The sequence below is a fragment of the Aythya marila genome (assembly GCF_965140915.1).
Source record: "Aythya marila genome assembly, chromosome: 13".
Taxonomy (NCBI): Eukaryota; Metazoa; Chordata; class Aves; order Anseriformes; family Anatidae; genus Aythya; species Aythya marila.
This window is the reverse complement of record NC_139054.1, coordinates 15,883,123-15,904,066: the sequence shown is the minus strand read 5'-3', so window position 1 is coordinate 15,904,066 and position 20,944 is coordinate 15,883,123. Positions and strand designations below refer to the sequence as shown.

General features: G+C 58.0%; 1 protein-coding gene across 7 annotated transcripts; it reads right to left on the bottom strand.

The window, feature by feature from the left end:
- Positions 1–5,718: 5,718 nt before the first annotated feature.
- On the bottom strand, positions 5,719–19,425 carry AMER1 (APC membrane recruitment protein 1). 7 transcript variants are annotated; one of them, XM_082771057.1, is made up of 5 exons: positions 19,365–19,425; positions 11,570–14,436; positions 11,266–11,391; positions 10,588–10,698; positions 5,719–9,812 (listed from the first exon to the last, which is right to left on the bottom strand). In XM_082771057.1, exons 2-4 carry the CDS (start codon positions 14,340–14,342, stop codon positions 10,622–10,624), a joined length of 2,976 nt encoding a protein of 991 aa, XP_082627183.1. In that variant the 5' UTR covers positions 14,343–14,436; positions 19,365–19,425; the 3' UTR covers positions 5,719–9,812; positions 10,588–10,621. The 7 variants fall into 7 exon arrangements, 6 of the variants coding, with proteins under 6 accessions (XP_082627183.1, XP_082627181.1, XP_082627180.1 ...); XR_014318414.1 differs by having other exon boundaries at positions 5,719–7,406; positions 8,582–10,698; positions 11,266–14,436; XM_082771055.1 differs by having other exon boundaries at positions 11,266–14,436.
- Between the last annotated feature and the right edge of the window lie 1,519 nt (positions 19,426–20,944).

Sequence of the window (20,944 nt, the reverse complement as noted above, 5' to 3'; positions counted from 1 at the left end):
TGTGCCCCGCCCCGGCCCCGCTACGGCCCGCGGAGGAAGCGCGGGGGCGGCTCCGCTCCGGGCCGGCCGCCACCGCCCCGCCGGGGCCGGGCCGTACAGGGACCCGATGGCTAAATGTCTCCTTTATTTCTTAAATAAAAACGACAACGACGACGTTTTGGGGCCATTCTAAAACTTTGGAGAAACAAAATCATTATTGGCAAAGGTTTAGGGGGTGTAATTGGTGCTTTTCCACTGAGAGGGGTGGTTGGGTGAAGGCACGGTGTTCTCCGTGAGGGGCAGGTGTGTGCTGCAGAGGGGCGGCTTAATTGGACCCCGCAATTAAGTGGGATTGCAACCATCGTGTCAGCTGTGTGAGCCCAGAGCATCCCAGCTGCCTCGCCGGCCACCAAACGTCTTCTCTGGGCAGGCAGCACCGAGCCCCTTCTGGCCTCCTACACCCTTGGCCTCCTGAAGGGGACACGGCCTCTGAAGGGGCCGGGACTCTGAAACGCAGGCCCGCTCCCACTAAACATAATGTTTTATTTTGGTTCTGTGGCTCGCAGTGGAAGCTGGAGCAGGGCCTTCTCCCATTTGGGCTTCACTGCCCGTCCCCGCAGTGCCGTTCTTCTGGGTATCAGCCACGGCCGCTACGCCCACGCCGAGCCTGTGAGGCAGCAGGAGCAGCACCACAGCTGTAGTCCTTCTGGACGGAGCTTCAAACCTGCAGGGAACACCAGAAAGCAGTGGGAAGCCCTTAAATCCCGATTCTGCCAGGGACATTCCCGGGTACTTACCCCCACAGAGCTAAATGACAGAAATTACAGCCAGGCCACAAAAACCCAGTCACAAACAGGGCAAGAAATAAATGATGGGATCGGATGGAGGCTCCTTCAGGCGTTTCCCAAGGCCCACCAGGGGAGGAACAGACCCTGAAGGGCTGTGAGGAGCAGTGGAGGCGGACACGAGGCCTGGTGGAGCCGAGCTGCCATGCCAGGGCATTTCCCTGTGTCTGGAGGCGACGCGGTGGCCTCCGAAATGCCGTCCCTTCCCTCGCTCTTCACCTTTGCCCCCGCAGGCACCATGCTGCAGACCCTGCTGTAGGGTGAAACTGCTCCTAATGAGAAGGGGAGAGACAGAAAAGCGATAAGGAGTTAATTTCCAGAGTCCCCTTGGAAACCCAAAGTTGTTTGGAGCGTGAAGACCCAGAGCCAGCAGGTTCCTCGTCTCCTTCCCTTTCCTGCTGCACTTCATTCGCACCATTTCAGATGATAGAGGTTGCCCAGACCCTAAATTCACCTGGATCTGGAGCCTGCCCTGTGCCCTAAATGCACCCAGTCAGCTCTCCCACCCTGACATGCTTCCTTCTGGCTTCTGGCCTCCAGACAAGACCTGGCATGGAGCTGGGCACCATTTTCTCCAGTGCCCGGCCCCACAGCCCGCGGCTCCCTTGTTGAGGTGACCGCGGGCCAGGCCCCACAGTCTGGTGCCAAGCAGAGAAAAACACCATCTCCAGAAACCTAAAAAATCCCTATTCTGCAGCGCTCTGCCCCAAACCGAGCTGTCCCACAGCTGCCCCCAGCCCCTGAGCACCGCCACAGCCCAGGCTGGGGAGGGGAGGCAGCGACGGGCAGGGCCTGGCCGCAGCGAGTGGGAACACAAGGACACGTTTCCACCTATTAACTCCACTTCCTTCGCTTCCTGCAGCCTCACGGCAGCGGGTTATTAATAGCACGTCGCAGACAAGCACCGCGGCCGGCCCAGGATCCGGCCTCCCCGTCACAGCCACTCGGCAGCCGTGGAAAACCCGCACGCGAACACTGCGAGCAGCCCGTGGGGAAAGAAAGAAATAAAACGAGGAGTCTGCCACGTGCCTTGGGGAGCTCCCCCAGCTGCCTGGTGCCTTCTGGAAGCCCCGCACCTCGCATCTTGTGGGAGGCCAGTGACCAGCAGCTTGCAGCCCTGCCTTTATGGTTAGAAGTTTGCTCACGGTGGTGCTGAGATCTTCCAGCCTAGTGGCAGGCTCCAGCTCAGGAGCCAGCTCTGCGTTTGTGGGGAGCAGCCGGGGCCATACCCCAGACCTGAGCTCCTGCACCCCTCCAGGGGAGCTTGGGGTCACCCCAGCACCTCTGAGGCGTTTGGGAAAGCAGAGACCCTGCAAAATGGGCCTGGCAAGGAACTTCTGGAGAACTGCCTCCTCCTCCTGGGACGGGAAGAGGAAATCAGCAGTCCCTGGGGAGGACATGTGAAGCAAGAGAGCTCCTGGGATGCCACGTGGGACCACGCAGGGCCGATGGACAGGAGCTCCTCCACCCAATGCTGTGGGCCAGACGCCGACACAGCCACGCAGGGGATGTGGCATCATGGACAGAAAGGCTTCTCCCACCCTACCCCATCCCTCCAGCTCCTCTCTCAAACCCCAGCCAGTGGGGACATCCAGCACCCCGTGACCCACAGCCCCAGCACCAGGGTTTGCAAATCAGGCAGTGAACAAAGAAAACAAAACAATAACAAAACTCATAACATCGGTGGGGTCAGGGCTACGTCAGGCAGACTCTGGCTCGGCTGCTTTCCTTCTAGCTCAAGCCGTTTCACCACACCAAGTGAGCGAAGAAATCCCTCTATTTATCTCCCAGCATTTGTTTCCTCAAGTCCTGTTTTCCAAAGTCAACCTTAATCACTCCTTAATCATATTTGATGCTCCTCTGGCTTCAAGCATCCCTTAATCCTGTCCTGGAGACTCTTCCCATATCCAGCCGGGGCTGCCACCCCTCTCAGGGCTCCATCCAGCGGTCGTGTCCTCGCGTTGGCTTTTGCTCCGGGCACGCCTGGCTCCTTAGCACCCAGAGGTGGCCTTGCACCAGTCTCAGATATTCCCCAAGGTGCTGGATGGCCCCACATCAGTCCTCTTCCACTCCTGGCTGGCATTTATGGGGATGACTCCACTGTGCTGAAGAGCAGGAAGCAAACGGGCGCCTTCAGCCGCAGCAGCAGGAGCAGCAACGTCTCGCAAAGCCCCGGCATTAAAGCACGTGGGCGATCGTCTCCCCAGGATCTCCACCCAGGATCCTTCCTGCTTTGGAAGATTTATTTGATTTTTTTTCTTTTTTTTTTTTTTTTTTGGTAACACGAAGCAAGAGCAGGAGGAAATACATAAAAAAACGGTGCCTGGGAGGCTGCAACCTCTGTCCTCCTTCCGCTCCTTGTGTCAGCGGCGGCTCCAGCCCCTGCTCTGGGGGAAAGCTGTGCTGCTCCCCCCCAGCTTACACAATCCCTAAGGCTTCTTGCGACGCCCTTACCCAGACGTGCCTCTGAAGGTGCAGCTGGAGCAGCAGCTTGCAGGGGGTGACGTGACCAGCGGGTGCCCAACACCATGGGTCGGAGCAGAGGGGACAGCATCCCGCATCCCTGACCCTGGGCCTGTACAGAAGATCAGAGGTTCTCTGCTTTAAACCATTGTAAAACTCAAAACACAAAGTGAATGCTGTGCAGGGTGGCTATCTAGGTTAATATCGTGTGCATCGTGCTGATGTGCAGGGGGCTTTTTGAAACAGGGCACGATTCCTGGCTTTCCTCCCTCTCAAGGAGAGGACCAAAAGCCGTCCCTGGAGCAGAGCCCGCAGGTCCCACGGGTGGCACAGGGCTGAGCGGGTCCCTGATGCCCTCTGGTGCCGGGTGCTTTGCCCAAACCTGCTCCCTGCCCACCAGGCCGAAGGCGCAGGCTGTGGGGCTGGGAAAGAGCCACAGCTCCGGCACCCGGCAGCCCACGGCGCATCCCCAGCAGCCCCGAAAGGCAGCGGGAGGGGAGCTCTTGGGGCAGCTCCCCGGCACCAGGCACCGACAAACCCTCAGGTTTTGGGGCAAAGCCATTGGTGTCACAAAGCCGGCGCAGCCCAGGCCCAGCAGGGAGCCACAGAAAGAGGTTTTTCTCCCCAAAACGTCTCATATGCAAAGATCTGGGCGCCCAGCACATGCGGAGCACGCCGCTTTGTTTCCTTCCACCCTGTCAGCCCCTACGGGGGCTTCCTACGCAGGGGCACCGCAGGCTGTAGGGTCACAGGCTGTAGGGTCACAGGCTGTGGGGTCACGGGCTGTGGGGTCACCGTCTGCAGCCGATACAAACCCGGGCAGCGCGGGGAGCATCGCTCCAGCCCAGGCGCTGCAATAACGGAGCTCTCCCTTAGAGGTCAGCCCAACACCAAAACCGGGCCCCAAAATCCCCAGGGCTGGAAGTGGTCCCTGCAAAGAGGAATCTGATGAAAGCGGGCATTTGGGGCGGGCAAGGGATGCTCTCCAACACCTGCAGCCCTCACCTTGCTGCCTGCGGGGGGCTGCTGCTAAAAGCCGAGCTCTCACGCGTGCTCCCCATCTCCGTGGGGTGGGGAAACCCTGCGGGGACAAAGCCCCGATGCCTCCAGGGGCTGCTTTTGGGGAGCAGGACAACCAGCAGCCCGGTCTTGTTGCCGCTGCGATATTTTGCATGCCCAAAGCAGATGGAACAGCTCAGCAGCTCCAGGCAGGTGCCGGCTCCTTCCCATGAGACGCTGCAGCCCAGTGTGTGTGTTTTTTTTTTCTTTTCCATCATAAAACAGACCTCAGCATCATACTAAAAATAGAGAGATTAACAAATAAATCTCCAGCACGCAGCTCCCGGGGGCGGTGGCTGCTGGGGATGGCAGCAGGGCTGAGCTGTGGGGATCCCGCTGCTGAGCATCCCTGCTCCGTGCATGGATGGGGACATCCCAAGCACCGGTGCCCCCCAGCAGCTGCCAGTTGCTTCTCCTGCCACCTGCAGCAGGAAAAAGGTGGCAGCAGGTCACAGCAGCACAGCCTCCAGCAGCATCGCTCTGCCACCCCGCTGCCCCACGGCCACGCTCCCTGGCTGTCCCCTGGCAGCAGCAGAGCCCCCCGTGTGCCACCCCCAGCCTGGCAGCTTCTTTTTCACGGCCGATCCCCTTTCAGATTTTCTGCCCATGATTAAAATGAAGAATAATAATCAGAGTTTGTCCATCAGTGACAGCTGGTGCCTGCCCTCTGCTAAAGAGCTCCGCTCTGCCCGGGTATTTTTTTCCCTCCCTAAATTCAATTAGGTGTAATTAGGACTTGGCCCCATTACGGCCACGACTCCCCCGGGCTGGGCGCGGGGCTGGTGGCCTCTCGCCTCCTGCTGGTCCCCCTCCCGCGGGAGCTGAAATGCAGCAGAATAAATAATAATTAAATACTAAAACGCAGGGGGCTGAACGACTAGCCCTCGCCCCCGATGGTTCCCAGCTGCCTCCCATGAGAGGCATCGAGGACCGGGTTTCGAGCAGCTCCAGCCACTGTGCCCACTGCAAGCCTCGTGGCTGCCCGACCCCAGGAGAGCTGCCCCTGGCCCCCATAAACCCAGCACCACGTCCCCGTAGCTCTGGGGGCTTCGTTTCTCCTCGCTTGGAGCTTGTGGCTGGTTCAGGGAGGTTCAGCAAGGAAGAGGCAGCAGCCAAGGAGGGGGTGAAGCAGAAGCAATGCAGGGAGGGGGTGGCTGCTCGCTTGTATCTTCTCTCCCCCCAAATTAATCCCGTTCCAGTGCGTTGTGCTCTAACACCCATCTTCTGCAGCCTTCTCCTGCTGAAAAAAGCCCCTTCGCTTGCAACCAGGAGACAGGAGAGGGGAGGAGGGAGAAGAACAAGATATCACCGAGGATCAAGCAAGCCAGAAAAACACCCAAGCGAGACCAGGCGTTCTCTAAAAATCCGAAGTTTATTCATTAGAATTCAGTGAAAGGAACATTCAGTTTAAAACACAGTCAATACATTAAAAAGTTGAAGGAACTAGTAGCAATGAGACCAGACCGGGACAAAGCCCCCCCCAGTCAGTCCCCTCCCGGGGGCCGGAGGGGAACCCGCTGCCTCCGCCGGGCTGCCCGCAGCGCTGGGGCCAGCGGTGCCAGCAGCAGGGCTCCCTTGCAGGCAGCCACGGAGGGGAACAGCGAGGGATGGACGTGGGCAAAGCGCTGTTGGTTAGCGCTGCCGGGCTTCTCCAGGTTTCTGCGTGTTCCCTGCACCACGAGCAAGGCACCCGCAGAGGCGGCGGCAGGACGGGCGCTGCTCCCAGCAGTGGGGAGCGCGCAGCGGGGTGCCGGAGGGGCAGGAGGGGGGCTGGCCGGGCTGAAGGCCTTTTTCCTTGTCCATTTTTTGGGATCCTACAGGCACGGAGAGAAGAGCCGGTACCAGGTCTGAGCTGCACTCGAGACGGGGCCCGCACAGCGAGGGGCAGAGGGAATGTGAAAGCAGCGAGGGTCAGCGCGCCCCCGGAGTGTTTGCCAAGCCACCTGCCTGCCCAGCCCTGTCTGGGAATGGGGCAAAGCCATTTAAGAAAAAAAAAAGAAAAAAGAAAAACAAAAACTAGCAGCACTCCTTTTTGTTAGGAGCTATTCAATAAAAAGACAAAAACCTGTGCAGAGCTAAATGCCTGGGATGGAACTGGCAGCTCTGCCAGCGCTCGCTGTCAGGGGAAGAAGGGACAAATCTGCTTTCAGTCACAGTAATTTTATTTATTTATTTTTTAGCTTTTCAGCATTTAGTTTTCTTTTTGCCTGTCACTGTTTGGCATTGTTCTCTTCTGCTCAATTAATCAACGTGACCTTCTGCAGAGAAGTTATGTCAGCCCTTACACCCCACACAGGGTTGCAAACTCTGCAGGGGCACAGACGTAGAGTCAAGCAAACAAAGCAGCATATTCATTCAACTTAAAAAAAAAAAAAAAAAAAAAAAAAAAAAAAAAAGGAAGAAAAGAACCACGTTAACTAGTGGTGTTAGGTCTTAGCTTACCAGCAGCTCTCGTTTCAATTAAGATCCCAAAATTCGAGGCAGCGTTGCTCCGGGAAGAAGCCAGGCGGGGAGGGACCCTCAGGCTGCAGGGTTATTTTCAGAACAATTCTCAGACAGACACGGCCTGGGCACCCTCCTCTCCTCCAGAGAGGAACTTTGCCACCAGTTTCAAGACCATCACCGCAAACCAGCTGCCAGCATCTCCTGCCCCACGAGGTTGTATGGGGATTTAAGAACAGCCCCGGTTTTGGACAGAGTAATTACGCACACAGAAGGGAAAGCCCCAGCTGAAATCCACGCTTTTTTTTTAGCTTAAAAGACAGCCAACAACACTTTCAGGGAGAAATCACCACGGTCCACAAATTCAGATTAAAAACAAAGCTAGAAAACAGGTTGACAAGTGTGACAAACCAGTATTAAAACAAAGACATCTTAGCGGCGTCCACAAAGAGAGAGTAAGTATTGGCAACGGCCCGGCTGCTGGTTTGCAGAGCCAGGCCCTCGTATCACGTTGAGCAGCGTGGTACACAAGGGTATGAGAAGCGAGGTGGTTTTCTTGCATTGCACAGGCAGCGGCAGCAGCAGTGACAGCAATAAATTGCTTTTTCTCCATCGGAACTGTAAACCACACCATTTTAAAACACAACGTACGTAAGTAAAAGAACAGTCCATAAAATCTCCCCATGAATATAAAATGCAAAACTATACAAAAATAGATAAAATCGACCGTTTTCTTGTGTGTATATAAAAAAACAAACAAACGAACAGAAGAACAAAGTCCCCAAAATGCAATACAGTTACTTGGTAGGCTGACCTGAAGGGCAGTGGTTTGCTCTGCAAGGTAACAGCGATAACCCACCACTCCGAGCCAAGGCTTTCCCTGCAAGGGATATACTCGGTTCCTTGAGGTTTGGGGGAGATTTTCCTCAACATCCCAGCAAGACAACCTGCTATCCTCACTCCTACGACTTATTTTTTGGCTCAGTAGACTCCTTTGTCACAAAAAGCCTCAATTACTACTCTCCAACTCGGGCTCCTCGGGTAAGTCTCTGTTACACCAGGTTAAAAGCCAACGGCTCCATCCAGAGACGAGCACAACTGCTGCAGTCCTGGGTGAGAAACGGGGCTGCTTCTAGCTCAGATGGGCTCCAGGTGGGGAATTGCTTGGAAATGGTGCTCGGTACGAGGTTGGCAGTGGTGACCAAGCAAGCTTCGAGGGCATCGCGGGCTGCCAGCCCCTCTGCCCTACAGGAAAGCAGCCGGAGGTCGATCCCACCCCAAGGCAGCAGTGCCTGCTCCTTGTGCCACCAAACACTCCCTGTGTGGCTTCAGCAAAGCCAAACTATCAATTAACATCAATTAAATCAGAGAAAGGATGGAGGATCACCCTTAAAAGCTTCATTGCCGGACCCATTGCTTCTGAAAGGGGGGTGTGAGTATTTCCCCCCTCCAGGGATTTAAGCATTCATTTGGACACTGCAACTGTGAGAACTCTCTCCTAAATCCCTAACAGGATGAGATCAAGGCTCAGGAGCTTGTATTTGGCACTCAAAGCGTAGTTATTTTATAATTTCCAAGTCGGAAAGTATCGTGGGGAAGATCTAGTCCTATTTCTCCCAGAGCACACAGGTGTTGTAAGAGCAGGAGGGCGTTCGGTAATGAAACCCACTCCACGGCAGTGCAAATCTACAGCCCGGGTTAGCAGAATGAGAATTTTTACTTGTTTTGGTTAATGGGGCAGAATGCTCCAATAATCCAGGAAAATGGGTTTACAACGCTTTCTAAAATCTCACTTGAAATCAGCAGGTGTCTGCTTCATTTAGTTCCAATCAAATTACGAGGAGGAACCTTTGGTATGAAGTCAGATTATCAAGTCTTGCCTGTATTGCTTTCACACGTTAGTCTAGGACCTGTTGTCAGGAAGTCTTTCCACTACGTACCTACAACCAAAATAATTATTACTAAAGAGACATGCATTTGCAACTGTACATTCATTTTAGCACTGAGACACTTTCATACTTCACCAGAACTTTGGCAAAGGCTGCGTCATTTACAAGAACACTACACAACCCCCCCCGACCTGCAAGATGCCTTTGGTGAAAGAAAATAAGCACTAAAAATCCAGGAAGGGGCTGCTGCGGAAGCCGAGCCATTACTGTGAGCACCGGTTTGTGCCGTGGCATCTCTGGTGTTGCTGGCACTGCCTGCCTGCCACCCGTCCCTCGCAGCGGTGTCAATTTGGGCTGCTCTGTCCCACGAAATCCCTTTAAAATGCTTTCTAAAATCTCACTTGAAATCAGCAGGTGCCTGGCTTTGAATTTTGAAGAATTTGCCGTTCTCCCTGCTCCTTCGTGGATGCACAGGGACAGGGGTAAGAAGCCTCTTCCCAAGAAGTAACAGGACTTTGCTTTGCTTGGGCACGCAGCACAAAGCAGCTGGCGGTGCCTCGGTGCCAGCGGGGGCTGCTCGTGCTCCAGGCAGGTCGGTCAGCGGGGCAGGGGCACAAACAGCAGGACCTGGAGGAGGGGAACGCTGGGGTATTGCCAGTTGGGGATTATTTTTTTTAATGCTAAAAGCTCTGCTGTGAAAAGAAGCAGGAAAGGGGCAAGGCGGGGAAGGAAAAAATAAAAAAAGCGATCTGAAACTGAATTAAGATCAGGCTCCAGAAGTTGGACAGAAGCAGGAAGAGGCTTCGTAAGTCACAGAAGGCGAGGTTTGGGCTACAGACAACAGGGTTTAAGATCAACCAGGACACCAGAGAGTCCTTGAGGAGAGACAGGAGCTCTACTCTAGCAGCCTCAAAGTGTTCCCAGGAGCTCACAGCCTCAGCACAGAGCCTGCCTCCCTCGCTCACGTCCCTTCTCCACGCTCGTTGAAAGAGGAAAACCAAACCAAACAAAAACCTGCAGCACCCTCCAAGCTTTTTTGTTCCCTCCAGTTAGGAGGAAGAAGTCGCGAAGCCTAATTTAGGCTGTGTTAAATCCTGTATTCCAATTAACAGAATACTGTCCCCGCAGTGAGTTTCTGCAAAGAAAACAAACACAAAGTGAAAAACCCACAGAACTTCCTTCCGAAGAAAGTCACAGCACCGGCAGCTTCACAGCTACAGGCACGATGCAAATTGAGCTTATTTCAAAGAATTCCTACGTGTGCCCGTGGCCTGGGAGAGGCTGGGAATGTGGGACAAAGCACGGGAAATGCTTCACTTGGAAATTACGCACCACAAAGACAGACCACGACAAATAAAGCGGGGCTGAAGTTTTGTTCTGGAAAGGGAATCCATCGAGAGGACACCTCTCCGGGTGCTGTATTTTTGAGCAAATTAAAGCTAGAGCTGAAAAATGTTATCAGCACGCACACAAAAGCCCCTGCTTTCCTTTTGGGCAGGAAAAAAAAAAAAATGTTACGGCAACGTTCCCCTGAATCGCCTCCTTCCCTTGCTCTCAAAATAACCTGCATCCTTCCTCTGGGGTCCCCAAATCACGATCAAGGTGGAAGACATTAAAAGTCTGCCCGAAACAAAACATTTCACCAAGAAGAGGAAGAAAAAAAAGTTTCTTCTGAAAGCTTACCCGAGACTTGCTCCCCTGGCTCCATCCCGAAGCAGGGGCTTCAGGAAGGTGCCCAAAAGCAGCCTGGCCCCAAAAACCCCCCAGCAGGGAGACGTGACCCCACACAACCAACGCCTGAAGTGAGGGCGCAGGGCAGCAACGCTCCCTGCTCCTCCCAAACATCAAATCCTCCAATCCTTCCTTCAGAGGTGGCGGTGCCCCTCGAGCTGAACCTGCCGAGAACAAACCTTGCCGTGCTGGAAAAGGGTCCGTTTCCAGAATTTATTCTAGCAGCACTGGGGCCGGGCACTGGGGCCGCGTTTTGCATTGGGTATTGTATTCGGGAGCGGTGGCTCGCGCTGGGAAAAAAAAAAAAAACAAAAAACAAAAAACAAAAGTGCCTCAGTGTTAATCCATGAATCTAGGAGGTTGCTCTACATCAAACCGGAGTGCCCACAGCAGCGCGGAGCGGCGCTCACTGCAGCTGCAGGAGTTTGTCTTTGTTGGCCCAGTCGGACATTAAAGTCGCTCATTAAAGTCACTCGTTAGTGTTCACTTTCTCCCTCCCCCTGCCCACCCTTTTAACCCCTTCCCCCTCCCCCCGGCTGCCCAGGAGGAGCTATTTGGCTCCCGTTACATTCAGCGAAGGGTTCGGGCAGCCGGCGGGCAGCGCGCTGCCCTGCGTGGCTCTCCCTTTCAGCAGCTCTTGGCCGGCGCTCCCGCAGCGCTCCGCGAAGCAGGAGGGGTTTTTTAAGGTTTCGGTGCTGTCGTCGTGAAACTGGGGCACCCCCTGGGCCACGCCAATGGGTTTGCACTTGGCTGGTTTCTCCGGGGACTGAGCGAAGCCGAAGCTCGGCGGCGGCTCCGGCTCGCCCAGGGGTAAGACGCGGGCGAGCTTTTTGGCCGCCACTTCTCCATGGTGGTACCTGTAGGCACCGGGCGCCTCCGGGGGCTGCCTCGTGTCGGCCTGCAGAGGTAAATTGGACGGCCTGACCAGCTGCCTGTCCGGCTCCAGCTCCTGGGGCCGCCTCTCCAGAGCCTCCCTGGCGCTGCTGCGGGAAAGGGACAGAAAGGGGGAGTCGGTGTGGGGCTGCTCGGACGGCTCCCAGCCGCTCTCCAGCCCGACAGCCGGAGCAAAGCCCCAGCGTTTCGCCCCCCCGGCAGCCAGCTCGGCGTCGTACTGCAGGTGCTGCAAGCCCGGCCAGCCCAGCACACCGTCGGGCTCCCCACCTGCAGGAGCAGCCAGCTCGGCGTCCTCTTTGCTCCTTCTCGCACCGTCCGAGTCCTTTTTGTCCCGTTTAGACCAGAGCTGGCAAGGCTTAAGGCCGTTCTTTGACACCTGCAGGTCGGCGAGCTCGAACTCGAGGCTCTCCGTGTCGAGGGACCTGCTCCTCCTGTTGACGGAGAGCGGCGCTGGCATGGCCGGGCTGAGCCCGTGCAGGCGCAGGTGGCGGGGGAGGCTGGCGACACCCCAGTTGCAGCTCTGGAAGGAGCCCTGGGGGTACCCGGGGAACATTCTCTCGTCACATTCAGCAAACGACTCTTTCTGCACGTAGCTGTCGTCGAAGGCCTCGAAGGAGGCGGCGATGTCCTCGTCGGCGTTCATCTCCAGGTGCTGCTCGCACTCGCCTTCCCCTTCCTGCTCCACATCCACGATGTCGAAGGTGACCATGGTGGGGAGGACAGGGAGGTTCTGCGTGAAGGAGGAGCCGGAGTCGGAGCTGCCCAGGCTCTCCGAGAGGCTGGAGAAGAGCGTCCCGCTGCTGGTGAACTCCACGAGCGCTTGCGAGAAGCTCACGGCGTGCTCGGGCTCACGCTCGCCGTCGGGCTGGGGCTCCCCGGGGGCGGCCTCGGCCCCGTCGCGGCGGTCGCTCTGCGAGCAGCTCTCGCGCTCCTGGGGCCTGTAGCCGGGGAACGGCCCCGTTTTGGATGGGACCACGTGGACGGACCCCCTGAACAACGCCCGGTCCGGGTCGGGATCGAACCCTGGGTTGTTCTTCATGAGCTGAATAAGGCAACTTCCTTGGGCTTTTTGGCTGTTGTAACAGTTCTCTGGACACAAAGGCCCTGGAAAGTCCCTCCACTCCGGGTTTTCGCCTCTCGCCCCCGAAACTCCACTACTCACGCTCCTGTTTGGAGCTTGAGAGGCAACCTGCTCGCTACCAAGGCCACTCTGATTTTTGCCAATCGAGTTGGCTGCTCTGGTTTTACATTCAAGGTACTGCTTTTCCCTGGGAGCATCGAGCCGCTTCAGGACCGGTTCCCTCTGCAGCTCCCAGTAGAGCAGCTCCTTCTGGATGGCAGCCAGTCGCTCCTCCTCCGTTTCCATAACGCCCATCTTCCGATCCATCATCTGGAGCAAGCCCTTCTCAGCAGGGAGACAGAAGTCCAAGAAGTAGCTGAAGATCTCCGGGCGAGACATTTTGCCCTCGAACAGGGGCTCCTCCCCATGCGAGGGACTCAGCAGCGCGTCGTCCGGCTCGTAGAACTCGTAGAGCGCGTCGCCGCTGTAGCTGTCCCTGGGCAGGCGCTCCTTCTTCATCTCGCAAAGCCCATCCCCGCCTTCGTCCTCCGGCCCCGGGGTGGTGGAGTCGTAGTACCCCTCGTCGCTGTTGGGTGCAGACTCCTGCTGGTCGCTCTGCGGCGTCAGGAGCTCGACGAGGGCTTCTGCCTCCTGCAAACCGCGCGCCTCCAGCTCGCCGCTCGCTGCCTGCGCATCGTGGCCGCTCCCGGCGGGTTGCAGCTGGGCTTCGTACCCCCTGTCCCCCTCGGTGGCACTGTCCCACATCTGCTGCAGGTATTCCTCTGCCTCCTCCGGCATGGCCATCTCCTCCCCGCCGCCCTGGTAGGTGACGAGGCAGGAGCTGCGTTTCGCAGCGTCTCTGCTGCGCTCCACGGAGATGGTGCTCTCGGCGATGCTGAGGATGTCGGGCTCGGCGATGATGTCCCCGCAGCCCGTGAAGGAATCGAAGCTCTTCAGGGAGGTGACGTCTCCGAAGATGAGGCTCAGCTGGTCCCCGGAGTGCAGCGAGGGAGGGTCGTTGTCTGCCAAGTCGGGGTGCAGGGCCACGGGGAGGTGGCTGTACTCAGACTCCGCACAGACGGCGGCGGCCGCCTCCGATTTTGCATCCAGGGCATCCCGGTCCCCCGGCATCGCCACCCCATCGCCCTCGGGGCTGCCCTGCTCAGCCCCCAGCCACTCTGGCTCAGCAGCCTCCCCGGAGTTGGTGGTCGTGCCGACCGAGCAGTTATCCTCCGAGCTCCCCGGGCAGGCGGCAGCGAGGGGCGCAGACCCAGGTCCCCTTTCCTCTGTGGCTCCTTGGGTTTCCGTTCCCGTGCCTCGAGCTTTGTTGGCCTCCTCGGAGCCCCCAGCCCACTCGGGGAGCTCTGCTTTCTCACACTCAGCCACCTTGCTCTTGCGGTGACGCCGGATGCTGTTCAGCAGCCCCTTCAGGCCTTTTTTCGGCCTGGGGAAGGTTGACTTGTCTCCAGAGGGCTTCTTCTCGCAGCCCTCGATGCTCCCTGGCGGAGAGCCGTCCTGCCTGCCAAAATCGAACCTGACGCTGGTGTCTATGGCCACGTGGACGCTTTGGGAGCTCGGCAGCGGGCAAGGATGCGAGTCCTTGCTTCCATCCGAAGGGCTTTCCAGCTGCACCCTGCTGCCCTCGTCGTACACAGCGCCGCTGATCCCATCGTGGGTCTTACTTTTACTGAGCCCCTTTTTCGAGGCTCCTTTCCCCTGGCCTTTGTTCCTGCCGCTGAAGAAGCTGGGCAGCGTGCAGATGCTCCTCTTCCCCCCGAACAGCTTGAAAGCAGTTTTCTTCAGCTTGCCGGGGGGGGCCTGGGGCTGCTGCTGCTGCTCCACGGCCGCCACCGAGGCGTCGCTGCGCTGGGACAGCCGCTCGCCGTTCTCCTCGGGCTGCTGCTCGCTGCCCTTGCGCTGCCGGCACGCGGCGGACTGGGACCTGCTCCCGGCCGGCTCCTCGGCGCACGCTGCTTCCATGGCAGCTGCTGGGCTCGCGTCGGTCTAGCTGGAAGCGAGGACTCGGGCGGCAGAGCCTTCCTCCGGGCACGCGGGCTGAAGCATCGTGGCTGACCTAAAGCAAAGAGAGAAGAGAGAGGAGGTGAGCTGAGGCAGGGGGCGGCGCGGAGTCGCTTGCAGCGCTGCAACGAGGCGAGGGGCTTCGTCCCCGTCTGGACCCGGCAAAAGCCTCCCGAGTTAGTTACTGGGCTTTTTTTTTCCCCCCCTCTCACCAGATTTCAGTTGTTTTTAAAATCATCTGTCAAGCACGGAAGAATTGCATTAAAACCATTCGTTACGAACCGCCCCGATCAGATTATCTCAGCAGCAGGGAGAGAGGTTTTAAACTTTCAGCCTGGATTGATGTCAGCAGCCGAGAAATAAAATAACAACGTTTCTTTCCCGGAGTCGGGATGGGAGAGAACAAATCCAATGAGGCTCGTAACGCGCTGCTGAGCTGCTCTACCTGAGGCTTAGCCCTGCCTGGTACCAGGCTGGGAAAGCTTCCCACAGGCTTTGCCCAGAGATCCCGAATCAGAAATACGCCCGGACGATGGCTCCTGGAGCTCAACAGCAAACCCACCACCTCAGATCTTCTCTCAAGCCTTGGGAGCCTGCACAGAGAGTACCACAACATCTGTTTGCCTCCGTAATTAACGAGAGCCCTGGTGATTTGAGGCCTCTGGGGCCTTCCCAGAGCATCCCAGGGGGGTTGTGGCACTGTTCTAGCTCTGACAAAGCACTTCTGGACTCCTAGATGCTTCCCAAACCTTGCTGGAGCAACTTCCCAAACCTTGCTGGCTTTCTCTGGAGCCTCCCCAGAGCCTCTCTGCAGAGATCTCCTTAGACAGGACTGAAAGACAACAGCACGCACACGTGTGTACGCACAGATTGGTTAAGAAGTGGCAGAACAATGAAACAGGAACGAGATTTCACAGACTCGATTTGCAAACAAACTCGCTCTGACACGACGGACGCACGCGCTGCCGTGACCGCACGGCTCGTTAGGGTCGCTCGCAAAATCAAGGCACCGAGGGCAAAACCCCAAACCTGCAGTCAGGGTTAAGAGCAAAACCAAGCAAATCCCAATAAAAGACGGCGCTTGTCCTGTCCTCAGCTTCCTGGGGTGGCCGAGGGGGACAGGGGGGAGCTGGGCAAGGTGCAGCTTTCTGCCCCGGGTCCTCCACCTGCGCAGCCCCCCGCTGGGCTCTCCTAACTCTCTAAGGCCACAGACATGCAGCAAAAGGAGGAGGAAAGCAGCCCGGCCTGCCCCTAAAAGCTTCGGGAAAACGGCCCCGATTGATCCCCCCAACACACCGAGGGGCTGAGGCTGCTCTCCTCCACGGGGGCTGGCGCTGCCTGCGGTGAGCAGGCGGCTAAATCCCTGCCTGGTGGCGCAGCAGAGATTAGCTGGGGAGCCCCTGAAAGCCATCGGGGGGCTGGAGGGACGAGGCAGGAGCACAAGAAGCCAGGAATCCCCCCTCCGACAGGCAGGCGCACGGGGCCGGCACAGCTGCTGGCACGGGAGGTGTGCACCCGAGCACGAGCAATTAATTCCCGCAGGCACCAGGCAAGGCCGAGCTCCGATCAATTAATTCTCAGCAAGGGAACAGGAGCGTCCTGATGCTACAGACAGGGAAAGGGGAATTAAGGGACTTACCCGCGTCCCGGGGGAGGCTGTCCTGCTGCCAGGATTAGGAGGCAGAGGCACCCCCAGCCGGAGAGCGGATTTCTATAATCCGGGAGAGCTGCTCGAGCACCGCTGGGAGGTTTTGTGTCGGATGCAGCAGCTCCTCTCCGTAACCCGGGGGCTGCTTTTGCTGCAGCTGCTGTTACGGACAGCCCGGGGCTGGCCCAGCTCTGCAGCACGCCCGGGGAGCCATCGGGGCAGGCTGCTCCCGGGACCTTTCCAGAAGCGCGCTTGTGCTCCAGCTCTGGAGTTAAAGAACAAAAAATCTGAGCAACAACCACCCAGCCCAGCCCCGGCTGGAATTCACCAGATCCTGACCGAGCCCGCAGACAAAAGAGATCCTTCCACGGACCTCGGGAGCGTCTGGGCTGAGGCAGCAGGAACTCAGCCGCAGGCACCCTCGGTGGGAGAGCTCTTCCCCGGGCTCCCTGCTGCTGCGGCGCGACCCCACAAACCAAGGGTTCCTCCGGGCCTGTCCCAAGAACCAAAAGCCCCAAGAACTGGAAACCGCCTTCCATTTTCCAAAGTATTTCACTTGTGGCCATTTTATATCTACTTCAGCTTACGCGCCTTTTCCCTTTTGCCGTGCTTACCCCGCAGCACGCTTACCCCTAAAGCAGATTCCCGGTTCTGCGGCCGAGCGAGCCCTCCCGTGTGGTGTGCCCCGTACCCCCCCGAGCCACCCCACAGCCTTTTCCATGCCCACGATGACAGAAATTAAATCCTCCCTGAATACAGGCTGCGAGAAGAGGGGCGAGGGCCGGCACCACACACCCGGCAGCTCCCCCATGTGCTCCTGACAGAGCCCTGAACCCTCACGGAGGTGCCCTGCGGTGCCAGCAGCAGCACGGCCCCGATCCTTCTGCAAACCACCCCCAGGAGCTCCCCTCAGCTAAAATTTCGTGGATGCTGCTCACAGACAAGCAGCAACCCTCCCCACGATGCCCCGTTTGCAGGCACGTCGGTGCCGCAGCGCCCCGATCCCCGAACAAGCTGCTGCATAAACGCTTCTCGTTACAGTAAAAGCAGCAGGCGATGGAAATCGTTTTGTTGGAAGGCTGCGTGCTAATGTCATTCTGTCTAAGAGACAAAGACGACTCGAGCACTTCAAAGTTTCAGTCCCGAGGCCTGATTTACCAGGAGCTTGATAGTTGTGAAACTCCTTTAGTCGGAGCTGTGATTTCCTTCAGTTGTGTTTTTTTTTTTTCCCTAATTACAGCGACGCGAAGCACCACGTGGGCAGATATCTACAGGTTCAGCAGTGCCTGGCGCCGGTGCTGCTTATCCCCGGACCTACTGGTGTAACCGCATCCACAGCGGGCAAGCGCTGACCCTTTACCCCACCTGGGTGTAATCAGCGTGCCATATTTACATACTTATGGAGACAGCCGGGGTCCTGGGGCAAGGAGAACCCTACAGCGTAGGCAGACATGCTGCACTTAGGCAGCAGCACCTTGTTTTTATGGCGATAGCTGGTGTGCCAGAGGAGGTCCTGAGATGCTGGTGCTGACTCAGAACGAGCTTCACAATTTGCATTCGCCACCAACCTCAGCTTTCCCCTACTCAGAGCTCCTGCCTCCCCTTTAGAAAAGGAAATCCTTTCGTGCTTCATCGCGTTTTAACATCAGGCAGGTGGGTTTGGAGCACGCCGACACAGATGGGTAAATACAGAGAGAGACATGATGGGGAGCAAACAGCACCTAGCACATCCCGCATGGCCCTGCCACTGAAGATGCTCGGCAGCAGCTGAAAATCAGCCCCAAACCTGAGAAATGAGTCGGGTCGCACAACACCGATGCCCGAGGAACAACCTGCTGCACCAGGGGTCCCACCGAGCACGGAGCCACCGCAGCCTGCCTGCTGCAGGACCTCGGTCCCGAGCAGAGCCGACCCGGAGCAGCGCAGCGACGGCAGGCACGGACCTCGGGGTAAGGCAGGAGCGCGGCGGCGCCTTCCCCTCGCACCGAGATCACAGCCACCGCAACTGCGAGTAGTAACCACATGAAAAAAAAAGCGTGAGCGAACGCTTTTCCGAGCCGGGTGTAAGTTTAACAGCTCTGCCTGAGGAGCTCGTGACGCCTCCACGAAGTCTGGTGCTGAATGGGAAGGCGGCTCCCTCCCACGGAGGCATTCCCCTGCCTCTCCCCACTCAGCCCCGGCGCGTGGCTGTTTGGGTGCCTCGCTCCACGCACGGCTCGTCTCAGCACCTCACGGCGGCTTTTTGGGTGCGAACGACTGCAGCCTGGTGGGGAAGGTCACAAAAAACTTACGGAGAAGAGGGACTTCAGACAAAAATGTGCGGTCACCCAGCCTTTGGGGGAAGACGGAGCGCATCAAGGGGCTCAAGCAGCTCACCGTGAACCTGAACACCAACGCTGTGTGGCAGATCCCATCCTGCCCCGGCCAGAGCGAGCACCAGCAGAAACCTGAGCCAGAAAGGCAGCACAGGTATTTTGGTCTACCAGAAAAACACACGTGAGAAGTCGGCTTTCCACTCGTGGCTCACAGAGGGATGAATTTGTGCAATGCAGGACCCTGGCAGTTACCGGTCAGGCCTCAACGGTTGGGGACGAGAAGCACGGCCAAGAACCTGGGGCCACATCCAACGCCACCACCACGAATCTGGCCAAAAAAGCCTCGTCCAAACTCACCCTGAAGACCTCGGGGTCTCAGCAGGGAAAGAAACCCAGAGCCACGAGCCCGGCTGCTGGGATCCTGCTGCCCCCAAGAGCCAACAACCGCGTCGGTGGGCTTGCCAATGGGGTAGGAAGGCCGGGGGGACGCGACTCCTGCTGGGGGTGACCGGGCTGTGGGGTGACACCTCTGTGGGGTGACACCTCTGTGGGGTGCCACCCATGGCAGCCCCCCTGGAGACGGAGGGGATGAAGGCACAGCGGCTGCAGGGGGCTCAGCTCTGCCTGCCCCCCTCAGCAGCCCAGCCTCACCTCTCCTCTCTTTTCCTCTCCTCTCCTGTCCTGTGGCCCCCAAGCCCTTCCCCAGCCCCTCGCCCCCTTCCCCGCACCCCCTGGGGGTCCGAGCCCCCCTCGCCCCTTCACCCGGGCAACCCCACGCCCTCACCTCCCCGCTCCACACCCGGGCGCAGCCCCGCTCCGAGAAGGAAACGATAAAAAAAAATAATCGAAAAAAAATCACTAAATCGATAAAAACCAACCCCGAGCGCGGCCGCCACCCCCCAGGGAGAGGAGAAGGGGGGGGGGGGGGACGGACCGCGGCCCGCTGCGGCGGGGCGAGCCGGGGCCTTGCGTGGCGGCCGCCGCCGCAACAAAGGCAGGGCCCCGCCGCACCGCCCTTACCGGCTGCTGGGCCCCGGCCGCGGCTCGGCCCGGAGGAGGAGGAGGAGGAGGAGGAGGAGGAAGCACGGCCCGGCCCTGCCGTGCCCGCCGCCGCCGGGGAGGCGCCAGCCGAGGAGGGAGGGACGGGGGTGGAGTGGGGCGGGCGCTGCGGGCTCGGGGCTGGGGAGGGGACCCGAGGGGCTCCGCAGGTTTCTGAACGCTGAGACACCTCCTTGGGGTCACCCCGCTGCGAGACAGAAGCCAAAATCCCCGTTAAATTAATGTGTGTTGTGCTGGGGGGTCCCCACCCTCTCTCCCTTCCGATGAGCACCCTGGGTTTTTACTGAATGTGGTAAAAACCCTCTCCCACACGAGGGACAAGCACCAGGCTGAGCCTCCCACCCTCAGCCAGAGGTGGGGCATCCTGCCCCCTACAAGCCAGAAATTCAGGGAGATGCCTTCAGAAAGGGGATAGCAACAGCTCCAGGCAGGCAGAGGATGAGGGAGCACAGCAAGAGAGGCTCCAGAAACTCCTCCTGGTCACAAAGCATCCAGTAATTAATAAACGTGTGCAGCTGGCATTAGAGCCACCAGCTGGTACTTGCTTAGTGTGATTACTCTGAAAATGAAGTTTTTCATCCATTCAAGCATTAGCCGGTTTGATTTCCATTCCAGGTCAGCAGGGCCTGTGAGGCAGGAGCTGCTTCCACCTGCCTGCTGGCCCAGGCACGATGCAGTGGGGTGTCATCCCAAAAAAACATCCCCCAAAACCCCAGGGGCAGCTCACCTGCTGGGGAACCAGCTTTCTTCTCCACAGCTGCACGGCGAAGGCTCAGGAGCCCCCAGGTGCTGCAGACTCAGCCACAGTTCCCTGCCTCCAGCTGAAAAGCAAAGGCACCTTGTCACCCCCCCCCCCACATGCACGAGTGGTTTGGTGGAGGTGAAAGCTGCACCTGCGTGAGTCCAAACCTTTTTGGAGGGTTGGGGAGCTCTGTGACAGCAGCAGGGCATAGCTCCAACTCAGAGCCCTGCACGGAAATACAGGGTAGGACAGGAACAGGACCAGAGTTACCTGTCATCAACTGCAGCCAAGGAGCCAGCGTATGCTCCTGGGTAGAGCTTGAAGTCTGCGTGAGGCCTTTGTACCTACAACAACTTCACCAGCTTCTACTGCCATAGAAGATAGAAATGCACTCATAATAGGCAGGAAACCCGTTGATAGCACCTGCTGGGTGCCCTGACACAGCTACACCAGCACACGCAGCAGGAGGCAGAGCTAAATATCACTGCCTTGGAGGTCAAGGGCATCCGACCCTCCTGCTGCCCCGATCCCCACCCCTGTGCAGGCAGGAGGGCTCTTCTTTTGATTCCCCTGGTAGTGGTGGACGTGAAGAGGGCGCAGAGCACTCGGCTCTCCCAGGGCTGTGGGGATGTGCTGCCACCAGGTAGAGGAACAGCTGCTGGTGGTGTTAATGCCTTCCCCAAGAAGAGACTGCTTCATATCGTCCTGAGAACAGGACCCGTGAGATCAGGCAGCCCTGTTCCCTGTTTCACAGCCAACACAGAGTTGCTCCCTGCAGAGCGATTTCCAAGGCTTTGTC

Bases quoted from the DNA above. Each gene is read 5' to 3' on its own strand.
- AMER1 (XM_082771053.1), bottom strand. From the start codon at position 14,342: ATGGAAGCAGCGTGCGCCGAGGAGCCGGCCGGGAGCAGGTCCCAGTCC.